The 12063-nt window shown below is 43.5% G+C and overlaps 1 protein-coding gene across 7 annotated transcripts in view; it reads right to left on the reverse strand.

Moving 5' to 3' along the window:
- RERE (arginine-glutamic acid dipeptide repeats) overlaps nucleotides 1-12063 on the reverse strand; it is a 166211-nt gene that overhangs the window by 97922 nt on the left and 56226 nt on the right. For 6 of the 7 annotated variants that reach the window (XM_065037951.1, XM_065037952.1, XM_065037950.1 and 3 more), the window contains exon 3: nucleotides 6757-6827. The exons of the other annotated variant lie outside the window; for it this stretch is intronic. In XM_065037951.1, coding sequence (XP_064894023.1) covers nucleotides 6757-6827 — 71 coding nt within the window. The remainder of the gene's footprint in view (nucleotides 1-6756; nucleotides 6828-12063) is intronic. 7 annotated transcript variants of the gene reach the window in all.

Raw genomic sequence — 12063 nt, forward strand, 5'->3', positions numbered from 1 at the left:
CCCTAAAATACATATAGTCTCAACTTCCAGCTGTTTAATCCTTATTCTTAACAGTGCTACTATCTGTTTTAAACCCCCAAATATGAATGTTCTCTCCCCTTCCAGAGAACAGTGATGTAATTGTGAGATAATTGTGACAACTGTGATACTGTGATAACGTCGTAGCTCTGTATGAATTGGTTTAATTGCACCGGTGCTACTCAGAAAAAACAGAACCAGAAACAGCCATAAAAATGCTGAACACTCTTCACTTCCCTTCTCTGACGACATCAACCAGGTCTAAATATGTCTTCACACAACCCTGTGCTCTTTGGGAATACAAAACACGCTGGTTTTGCTGCTCCAGAATGGATGGCTTCTGCTCCTGCGCTCAGGAGACACACGACAAAATAAAAAGAATGTTGCTATATTTTTCAATCGAGTTCAGTGGAATTCCAATACCCGTAAATTCACAGCGCAGCCTCCTACCTCTTCAGTTCTGAGCACTCGCCATCGCAAACACCTCGCTCATTTAACACACAAAGAATCAACTCGGCACTTCAAGAACAGGTTGTTCCTACAGAAAGAATGTGTGTGGCAATTCCTAACCCTACAGTGTACCATAGCTTAGTATTTGTGTGAAAATGCAAAGTATCATCTGGGCAAAAGAAGAAAAAAAATCTATGGAGAAACACCATAAAAAAGAAGGGAATTATCAAAATGGATTCATAGGCATCTGGAGTGATTTTAATACAAAATGCCCTGCGTATCTCCCTGCGCTGCTGACAAATCACCAGCTGAGGTAAATCCCAGATAATGAAACATTGTAAGAAAGGCTCTATTTAATAATTTAGCCCCTGTCAAGGAGTTTGTATTGATTCTTGTTTCCAGCACAGGGAGAGAATGTTATCTTCAGCCTTACGGCTCAATGACAGCGCCGCTGAATTTAATCACTGTGCAGCTCCTGCCATGCAATCCTTAAACTGTCACCTCCCATTCCCCGTCACTCCTCGCCGCTGCCGTCAAAGCCCCTGGATCCACATTTCCATACCCATTCCCGCCCCACACGTGCCCCACCGCCAGCACAGCGGCTTTGCAATCTGCTCCACATTAGACAGAAAAGCCAACCTCATTTGCAGGCTAAATGTTTTGTATTAAATAATTCAGCGCTCCTCCAAATGTCTCATTGGTTTCGCTCTCATTGGCACGTCTGTTCCGCACCTTAAGAGCAAACTGGACCGAGCCATCGTGGGGCAGTTCTAGCAAAGGTTTGGAGTGGAAAGTCTTTCGGCCTTTTAAAAAGGGAGCTGAATCTGGAGAAGTAAGGATCCCTATTAATCAGCATTTTTCCACACCAAAAAGGAAAGGTCATGCCGGCCAGGAAAAATGATCCACAAATTAATTCAGCTGCAGTTTGGGAACAGAACAGCAATTCATCTGCAAACAGAAAGAGGCTTTTAAAGACAGAAATGCTTGTGGCTCACCTAGATATTTGCATTCGAAAACACCCGCTCCCGTAAGAGCGCAGAAAATAGCAGATAGAATTTTAGCGCGTTTGCTAAAACGCGAGGCCATCCGCAGGAAGAATGCGGCGGAGAGGAAGCACACGCTGCATCATTTAGAACAGATCCCTTTTAGTTTTCCCTCTTTACTCCAGGTGAGATGCAATATTTTCCCTTTTGATTTTTAATCTCTTGGATCAAAGCAAAACGCTCCCCCAGGCCCACGCAGCCAAGGTCACCGCACGCGGATCTGCTATTACAGGGCACTGGCGGCATTTCACAACTGTCTTTTTATGCACTTCTGCCTCTCCATCCAGACTGTAAATTGTTACAAGGCCCTGGGGCAATCCAGCTGTGAGCTCCATTCCGCTCAGGCTTCAAGGAGAACGCGCCGGTGCCCGTAAACGCACCAAGCGCAATATCCACGCTTGTTTCCGCACGGCAAACCCGCCGCTCTCGTGGTTGGAAGTCGGGATCTGCGCAAAGCGGGGCCTATTACCATTTTAAACGCGACATCCAATTGAGGCAAAATAGGATCTATCAGCAAAGCAGAAATCGGTTTGCTGATGGGTTGTGTCTCCGGAAAAAAGGAAGAAACCTACAAGGGAAATGTGGACTTAGACACTGGAAATTCATACCAAGGAAGGTTTAAATGACAGGATTAGAGGGCAGGTTTGCAGGATGTTTTGTATTTGTATAAATTAGCTTGTGGCACGGTCAGATCTCCTGTTCTTACCAGCAGCTCTGTGTTTCTTTTCCCTGGCAGTTATTGCCCTTTGGTTTTGCTGTTGCTGTGCTGGTTTACTTGACCCGTCACTTCACCTCCACTTGTTATTGCAGAGGAAAAACCCATAAACTTCCCAGCCAACAGTTCCACTTCCTCTTGCGTTTTGGACGCGGCTTTTTCCCCTCTCACCCCACCAGTTGGAACTGCCTTGGTTTCAGATGCGTAGTAACCAAATTTCTGCACATTAATTAGATTTTCCTCATACAAATCAGTCACCTAAGTTTTAACCGTGTATTTTCATCATCTGGAAGTAATCACAATCAATATTTTAATTAAGATAAAGGACTGAATTTTAGGACTCAACCACAGAAAAACACTGTTTATAACACACTGATTATAATGCAAAGAGTCTGACAAGCTTTAAACTACAATAAAAAAACCCACAAATATTATTATTTAATAAAAACCTATAGCTAGGAAGCTGTATCCTCAGTCTGATGAGAATCCAAATCTGTTCCTTCAAATGGTGGATCCAAATCAGAAACAAAGTGAGAACTTGTGCTTTCAAAACGCAGCGTTCTTCCATGAAAACATGAGAGAAAAAGGCCTTGTGGTGGTTTTTTGGGGACGGAGGGCTGGCTGCAATGAAACCCGGATGGCTTCGCACTGAAAGAACAACTAGTCAGAAAAACTTATATAGGAAAGAGAAAAACATGCACCTCGGCATTAACTGCTCCCAGTTTATTGACTTGTCCATGTAATTTAAACCCCGAGCTGTGAGACTGTTCCAAAAGAAAGAAAGCAACAGGAAATCAACCCTGAATTAAATGCTAATGGATCCCAGTTTTACTACTCTACTAAACACCGTTTTCTCCCTTCTTAGAGTTCAGTCAAGTTACGTCAATGAAATATTAAAGCCACGTTATGATGCCCTTGTATAAGTTTTATCCACATATTCCAGCTTTCCAATAGTATTTTGCTGTTTCTTATTAAAAATATATATAAAGTAGCTGGCATAATAAGGTGTTAACACAGGCTTAAAGCAAACGGGTGCAGAAGTGTCTCCAAAGGAGCAAAATGAGCTCAGAAAAGTTGCTCCAAAGCTCATCAGAACCTTGAATAATCCAGATTTCCCATTTAAACCCAACCACTTGTTCGCTGCCCTGTTTGGAAGGAGGGAGAACATTTACCGGAGTAACTGATATTTAGTACCCCAGGGAAAGAGGAAGAAGTGACGACCAACAAAAACACGGGAAGCAATAAAGCAGGGACAGATTTACGCACTGCTGCACCACAGTTTGCTCCTAATCAAAGTCCTTAAGGATAATCTGGCCTTGAGTCCTGAAAGAGGATAGTATTAATCCAGAGCAAAATGAATTAGCACCGCGGAGAGGTTAAAAAGATGATCCAGGTCACAAACAGAACAAAATAACCCAATCGGTAGAGGAAAACAAAAAATCTAGTAAACTTGCTCGTTTGGGTTGATTGTTTCTTTTCCTTTAGCACAGATGACTGTCTTAAACTGACAGGGCACAGCAAGTTCTGGTTTAACTTGTATTAAGTTTGATAATTCAAAACTGGTGAAGCGAACAAGGGAAGCATTTGTGGCATATTCCACCCTCTCGTATGACCCACCACTCCACCCTTTTCGATAAGGGGATGAACAATAAGCACTGCAAGCACCCCCCATCTTCCTGCCCTGGTGAACACATCTGCTCCAGCACCATGACACTGGTGTTCAAGCAACTTGGCTCTTAGGCAGCTGGAAATATAAAGCCTTTTCTAAGCAAGATTCATAGGAAATATTTCCCATTCCTACCTTTCGATTCATCTTCCGCACAAATTCCTGCCCTTCCCTCCAACAACAATGGGTTAACTACTAGGTTACTATCTACTGTTGCAGAAATCAAGCTTTCTAGTAAAAGAAAAGGTAAATCCAAATGCACACTGCCTTAGCACTTGAGAGTTCTGTTGCCATCAGTGGACAATATCTGCACTAAATGTATAGCTGAATATTTCCAGGGAGAAACTTCAATTATATGGCAATCACTGCTATCTTAATAAAAGCTAAATTAACAAAAAAAATCTCTTAGTAAAGACATCTGGTATAGTACAAATGTTAGCATAATGACACTATTTAGAAACCTGGAATTTTTTCTACCAGGCAGCTCTATTATTGCGCTGTATTAGATCTGGAGTTTAATAGATCTCTGTGGAATGTAACAGATCTGTACAGAGGAAGCTTTGCCAACCAGATCTGGTTCAGATCAAGCTGCAGTGGGCTTGGCAGTGGGTTTTTTTGCCTTTAAAGAACCATCAACAAAATGACCTTTATGGTGAATTCTGCTGAATGCCTGGAGATTGCTGGAGTTCCTACAGAAAGGAAAGGTGAGAAACATTCATATTTAAGACTAACAGACAGCTTGTTCCATCATCTCCAAACCTTCCTGGGTGTCTTTGGGTATTGAAACTTTAAAAAAAAAAAAATCAAACAAACACCAGCTAACAAACCTACAGACATCAGACATATGGGCTGGAGCGGGATCATCAGATTAGTTAGATTAACACAGCTCCCTCTAAGTATCATAGAGAATTAGGCACAACAAAGCCCGCGAGGTCTGCCCGGGAACCCAGGGTGCGTTTTCCTGCTCCGAGTCCGAAGCGCGTTACGCCAAGTCCGTGCTCAACAGCAAGTCTGGTTTTCCTGGCACTACAGGGCGGAAAAGGACGAGTAATGACAAAGAGGTGACGTCCCTCCTGCCATCACCGTTATCCCCAGCGAGCTCCACGAGGCTCCCGCAGGTCCCAAACTGATGCTATTTCAAAGCGGTTTCTCAGCCGCAGGAACAAGCAGTGCGATGCTCGGCAGAGCAGGACTCCTGTCCCACCTCTGGTGCTGGCGCTGTTTAATTCTGTCCCAAATAACATATCAAACTATCAACACGTTAGTGGAAATTACTTTCAAAGACATTAATGTTCCAGTGAAACCCATGTTATGGAGATACTGAAGCCACAGCAGCCCAGCAAGGACACGGCAATTACAGACAGTGCTACTTCTTGCTGACAGTTTCTCTAAGGCACAACATGGTTAATCGTACTTTACCTCTCAATTCCACAAAGTTATTTACGTGAACCCCAGAAAGCCTGAAGAAATCCAGTCCCACAGAAACAGTAAAGACAAAGGAGGACAGTTTAGCAAACAGCTTTAATGTGTTGTACAAGACCAGTGCTGACAAGGGAAGCAATTAATGCAACTCAGCAGGAATTTATTGTCCAGAATGGCAACTATCCCATTGTAATTCCAGTCAGACACAAAAGCACCTGATAATATGGCTTAACCCATCACTAGAATCTGTTCACTCCAAATCCAACAACTCCTTAAAGGAAAAAATAGGAAGGAAAGGAGGGAGAGAACACGCACAAGTGCCAAGCACCACAGACACCAGCAGAGAACAAACCGCACCCGTCCTCCACTGCGGTCTCAAAAACATAAACTTGTAAGGAGTAAAATGGAAGACTTGAGTAAGAAAGCTTAGAAAAGGAAGATACATTCTGATAGCAAAAGATCTGTGTCTGTAGGTGATACATTGATAAGCAGGACAGTTTATTACATATTCAGAATTTCCATAAACCAACTAGAGCTGAAAGTCTATGGGTGAAAGTTAAGAGGCAAGGGTGATACCAATGATAGGACAAGGGGTAATGGGTTCAAACTGGAACACAAGAGGTTCCACTTAAATATGAGAAGAAACTTGTTTGGGGTGAGGGTGGCAGAGCCTGGCCCAGGCTGCCCAGGGGGTTGTGGAGTCTCCTTCTGTGCAGACATTCCAACCCGCCTGGACACCTTCCTGTGTAACCTCATCTGGGTGTTCCTGCTCCATGGGGGGATTGCACTGGATGAGCTTTCCAGGGCCCTTCCAACCCCTGACACTCTGAGATTCTGTGAGAGCAAGACGATCAGCAGCACACTCCCCTTTACCAAACACCTGCTGAGAAACCACCACAAAGTTTAACCTGTTACCCTCAAAAATTCAGATACAAAGGGGCAAAGCACAACTCCAACTCATTTGTTCTTGCCCAGGCCCCCAACTGTCCATTTTTCATGTTATTTTCTGGTTTTCCACATCAATATAGGGTCTAGTCTCTCTTGGCATCCCCAACTGTCAGTCCAATGATGAGCAGAGATAAGAGGCCACACAAAGCAGCCCCCGGGTTTCCATTTCCACAGCTGTGCTATAGAAAGCTATAAGTAAAGGCACAGCCGAATTTCACTTCCCAGGAAAAACTGGACTTACTGAGCCACAATTTCCCAAAAACGCTTAACTCCACATTACTATTTCTGTGGACTACCAAACCATATGATGACACAGACCACAATTTGAACTGTACAGGCCAGCTAACTCGCTCTAAACCAAGGAGACAAGGCTGCCTTATGGCAAAACAGCTATTGCAGGAGTTTAATCAGATGGGAAGAGATACAGACTCAGAAATGTCAGCGCTCTGGAGAACGGGGCAGGGAAAAGGAGGAGATGTGAAAGTTTTCCTTACCAGTTTGAAGTCTTGAATGCTGCAGATGAAATACGGGGTATTCGGCCGGCGACTTTCAATATATACGCAATCTTTAAAAAAAACAAGATTTTAAAATAATGGAAATTAACTTCTGTACCGCCAAGAAAGAACATAAAACCAGGATAAATTAAAAAAACAGCTTAAAGAGCCACCATTTCATTTGCATAACATGTAATTCATTCCGAGTCTTACCTAAAAATAGAAACTAGATGCTTTGTGATAAATAAGGGAATTCACTGCATAAAAATTACCTGCAATTCAAATAGACATTTTGCTGGAAAAACAAAAGGAAGTCGTAAGACCGTTCTGAATTCAGTTCATTAAAATGACCGGGTCACAATCTGTGAACCAGCTCAAAATCAAACAGGAAACTAATCAGATCTTTTGCTATTAGGAACCTGCATTAACGTATTTTCTCTTCTAATTGTGAAGAAAACCAAGGCGACCAATCATAGATGGAATGCAGCAAACTACATCAGATTCAGCTCGGCAAGGACTGGGCTTTCTCAAGTTCCATTGGCCACGACAGAACCCACACACTGCTGCTGTTCGCCTTTGACAACCAGACTGCACAAGGTGGGTGGTAAAGAAGATCCCTTGGTTTAAAAACAGTCTTGGCAAGAACCACAACAGAAGCAGCGCCACAAAATTACAGGAAGGATGGGAAAGGAGTGCCCGATTAACGATAACGACCTTAGCAATGAGAAAATTGGCACACGGTTTGCTCCAAGGTAAAGATGCTGCTCCCAAAGCCAAACAACTATTTAAAGGCCCTTGTGTTCTCCTTTTTTAAGTAGCAGTTACCGACTTCAAGACAAGACAAAGAACACCGGCTATTCTATTAATCATTTTCCATGAACCTATTTATATTTCTAGAGAAAAATTCCAAAGTCTTAGAGTTTCATAAGACATCTTTCAAAACACAGCTAATACCCTGCTTCGTGTCTTGTAAAATCTGAACGTTTTTCAAGACATTTTCTAGTTCTTTCGCTGCACAAAGAGCACAGAGAATGTTCCTGAGGATGTGTCGTCACTGTTCTTCACAATAAAACATCTTCTTACCCAAAGAAACAAGGAAAGCCAACCTGTACTCGGGAACCCTCTCACCACTCAGAGGTAACTCCAAGAGTCATTTAAAAGAACAAGTTAACTCGCATATTGGATTTATTATGAATCCTTGCCAACAAAAAGCATCAGAGCAGAGGAGACATGGTCAGGAGGACAAACTTGCAAAAATTCCAGTGCTCGATGAGTTATTTACTAAATGTAGTGATTTATCTTAATGATGACAGTATCACAGGAAACTAAGTAGCAAGGCTACGTATGTTTCATGTATGTAAAATGCACTAAAATCTTGGGGGGGTTTTCTTCTTTTAGTAATAAAATAACAATCAACAGTTTTATATAACAACCTCCAGTATCTGTGAAATGAAGAATTACGTCCGTTCACGTCAAGTACAACTTTTAATTTCCAAAGAGCCAGTTTCAATTGTGCAGGTCCCAGCTGGGGCAGCGGCAGCAGCACATGTACACTGTAAAAACAGCAATAGCGTGTGGGTCATCAACCACCAACACCCGAAGAACGGGGATCTGTTTGACTTGTAACTCGCACTTATAGCCCAACTGCATCCAAAACCCTGAAAATCCCACAGAAACGCTAAAGTCAGGGGGAAAGCGTCTCACCTGCCTTGCAAACGCATCCTCTCTGCCTCCCTGCACTGATGCACTAGGATTTACTCCTACTACATGCAATTTAAGCATATCAAAGCATTGCTGCACTGTTTTGTATTCCAGGCTTCCTTGGCTAACCTCATTTTAAGAGCCCTTGACTCACACAAACCAGGTGCTCAGTACCACCCATTCACACACCGTTCCATCGCTCACTTGCAGGAAGTTTTTCAGGATTCACTGGGGAATTTGTATCAAAAGGCACCAGATTTCAGATACAGGCAACGCCACAACTTCCAACATCTTTTCTTAATATCTCCGTTTCACAAGCGTCGTTTTCCGGGTGCTGTCAGACAGCGCACGGAATGAACACCTCGGCGTCCCTCTGAAATGGGTGACACAAAAGAATCCGGCATCCGGTCGGGTACAGCAGACGTTGCCTCCCCGCTGTATTGTGCTAAGGGAGGCCCCGCTGGCTGCCGGCCGAGATGAACCAACCATGCCACCCAGTTCAGGTGTCTCCAAAGCAATAGAGGCCATACAGATTAAAAAAAACAAGTTAATTCAGGTGTAAAGCAATGGCACCAATGCTAGAAGCAGAAAAAACATGCCAAAAGGAGGTTTATGGATGCATTCACATCCGCCACTCAAAGCTCACCATGAAGAGCCGTTACTTTGATTTACCAGAAATCCAAGCCATACAGTATTTTGAAGAACGGCTTCGATGTGGACCCAAGCAAAGAGAAACCATGTGCCGTTTTTCCAATGCAACACACCTGTGTAGATAAAACTTATGCCCACAACAAAAATAAAGCCTGTTTGAAGCTCCCTGCACAGCCAGCGGGACCCACCGCCTGTTCTCAACCACGAGCACATTCCCTTCCTTTCCTATTTCGTGTAAAACATCCCACTGGAGATGAAGCATTTCTACGACACATGGTACAGAGTCATTATGCCTTTGGGCTTGTGATATTCACCAGATGTGTCCTAGTTCTGAAGGGTTACATTAATATTCGCACACTGAAAGCTGCTTTTAAAAATGGAGCTTCAATAGGTGGACTTATAGATCTTTTGGAAGAAAAAAAAACCCCAACCACTTCTACTTCCCTGAACACACGAACCTTTCCCAGCCTGAATGCTGCGTTTTGGGTAGTAACCGTCTCCACAATTAGAATCCTTTTATGTCTAAGCTAATGAGTCTACACTTGCATCGTGCAAGAGCCAAAGCCTGAGGCTCTGCACAGCTCCACAGGAACCATGGTCCTCGAAAGCCGTTGTCAAGGAATTGTCTCCATCCCGCTGCCATCACATCTCAGCACTCACAAGCCCAGAGTCCGCAGGAGCTGTAATTAGAATCCCTACAGACACACATTGCCCAGTTCTGACATCCCAGGGCCTTACTGGATTGTGAGTTCTTTCCCTCATTTTGCTTTCCTTTAGATAGTCTGTGTTGGAGTTAGAGGTCCTTAAAAATTATATGCTAGATGTGTAAATAAAAACCACTCTTAACAACTTGGGTATAACCTGGGGGAGCTCATTGGACCCCAAGTTTGAATAGCTTGTGCATCAACCTTGTTACACCCACCCACGTGAACCATCAGACTCATGTAACGTGAGCTCTACATTTAACCACCCGTGTGCTAAAATGCACACTTCAGATACACTTATCCCCGCAGCACACGTCGACCTTCCCGTTCCACATCCACCGCTTCTAACCCAGAGACAGCGCTGATCCCAACACTCTCAGTCCATGAGAGGAATTTGTAGGATGTAAGAAACTGTAAAAAAAACCCCGTAACCCTGAAAACAAGTTGTGGGAATAAAGGATGTCTACATCCCAGAATTAAAGGATATTTCCATCCCTCCATTCTGGTGTCTTATAATTAAAAGTACCCTCTGCCAAGCAGTGAAGAAGCATCATCAGGCCATTCGGAACTCCGATGGAGCCAAACTAGCGGGACCAGCAGGCTCTTCATTGCAGTGCCTCAGGTACTTCAATGCCACAATCCTTCACCACCACCACGCAGAACACACTTAAATACAATTAGGAACACGATATTAGCAGTTACACATCATTAATAACCAAATGGTAACTTTCAAAGAAAAATATCTGCAACATTCCATGAATCCTAAATGTTGAAATCTAAATTTGCCTCTGTTCTGAACACAAGAATATCCCCAGACCCTTGAAAACAAAGGTCAGTAACGGAAACAGCTCTAACTACAGCAGCATTTGGCATGATGGTTTAGAAACGAACGCAGAAGCGCGGGGAGGGACGCACGGGGAATGACAACCACATGGTTGTAAGTGGAAAAAGATGACCGGTGACAGGTAGGGAGCTCCGCAGTCGCCTCTCCCCAACAGTACAGCTGACAACAAACAAATTGCCGGTCTGATCTTCCAGCCCCGCTCCCCGCTGAGCACATTCCAGCCCCGCTGCTGGCGCCGCGTCAGGAAACATCGCCCTGTTCTGCAATAAATGCTTCAACCAATTTACCATCCACAGCGGAGGCTCGCAGGAGTGTTCCTGCTGCCCGGGCTACAGCTCTTCTCTGGCAAATGATTTTATTATAAACTGGTATCATAGCGAATCCATTTTCTTTAAGGGGTTTTGCTGCTGTTTAATGGACTGTCAGTGTAATTTAGATTTCATCTATTTAAACTCATTCAAGCCTGGGCTCCTGATTGTACAATAAATGGAACATATTTCTGTTCAACAAAATTAATGGCAGCTAATTGTAGTCTGCAGGTCCCAATTTTATAAAAGCAACTGCGGTTCGGGCACCCAGCGACATCGTTTCCCACACCAATTATTCTCCTGTACTTTTCATGCATGTCCACAACACCATACGGTTGTTCTTCCAAGACGCCTTCAGACATAATCTCTTAATGATTTTGATACAAAGCAAATATTTTCTTACAGAAAGTAGCATCCCCCAAAAACGCCACAATGAATGCGAAGATCTGTAGATGCTCAGCCTCTAACTCACATTGGGGTATCTTCCTATCTTAGAATTGTTTTTTCTTCTCAATTAAATACATGAAAAGGGAGGAAGGGTAGGAATAAGAGTGCAGGCCACTAAAAACTAATTAAACAACCAGTTTATCTAAGAGTTCCCTCTGTAGCAAGAGATCGGCTTTACTGCACACACCATTTCAAACAGACTATTCTGATCCTTTAAGGTCACCAACTCCTGCTGGAGGTGCAGCCTTTGCTCCCAACACTTCTCACGGGTATTTTACAAATGCCTACGTAGCCACCTGTCCCTCAAACCTCAGCTGGATGCATTTCAACAGCTCTAAATGGCATTAGAAGTTCAAACTATTTTAATTGAAGTAAACTGAGGACAGGCCGTGAACAGTTACTGCGGCCACAAACTTCACTTTCCTCCTTGAAAACCCCTATTTCAAGGAATTCCTTCCCCTTGGTCCGGGTTTCCTGCAGCTGCTTCCCACTCACTGTGTTTTTAGTTCAAAACTTCCATTTGCCTAGTTTCGTAATGGCATGCTACGTCCCCATAAATACCACTTTTTGCTTTGGTCACAATCCTATATTCATCCTCTGCAAAAACAACTCCCTATAACACAGTCTGCAAATCTGCTCATATCTGTGTGGC

Source organism: Columba livia, chromosome 21 (genome assembly GCF_036013475.1).
Source record: "Columba livia isolate bColLiv1 breed racing homer chromosome 21, bColLiv1.pat.W.v2, whole genome shotgun sequence".
Lineage (NCBI taxonomy): Eukaryota > Metazoa > Chordata > Aves > Columbiformes > Columbidae > Columba > Columba livia.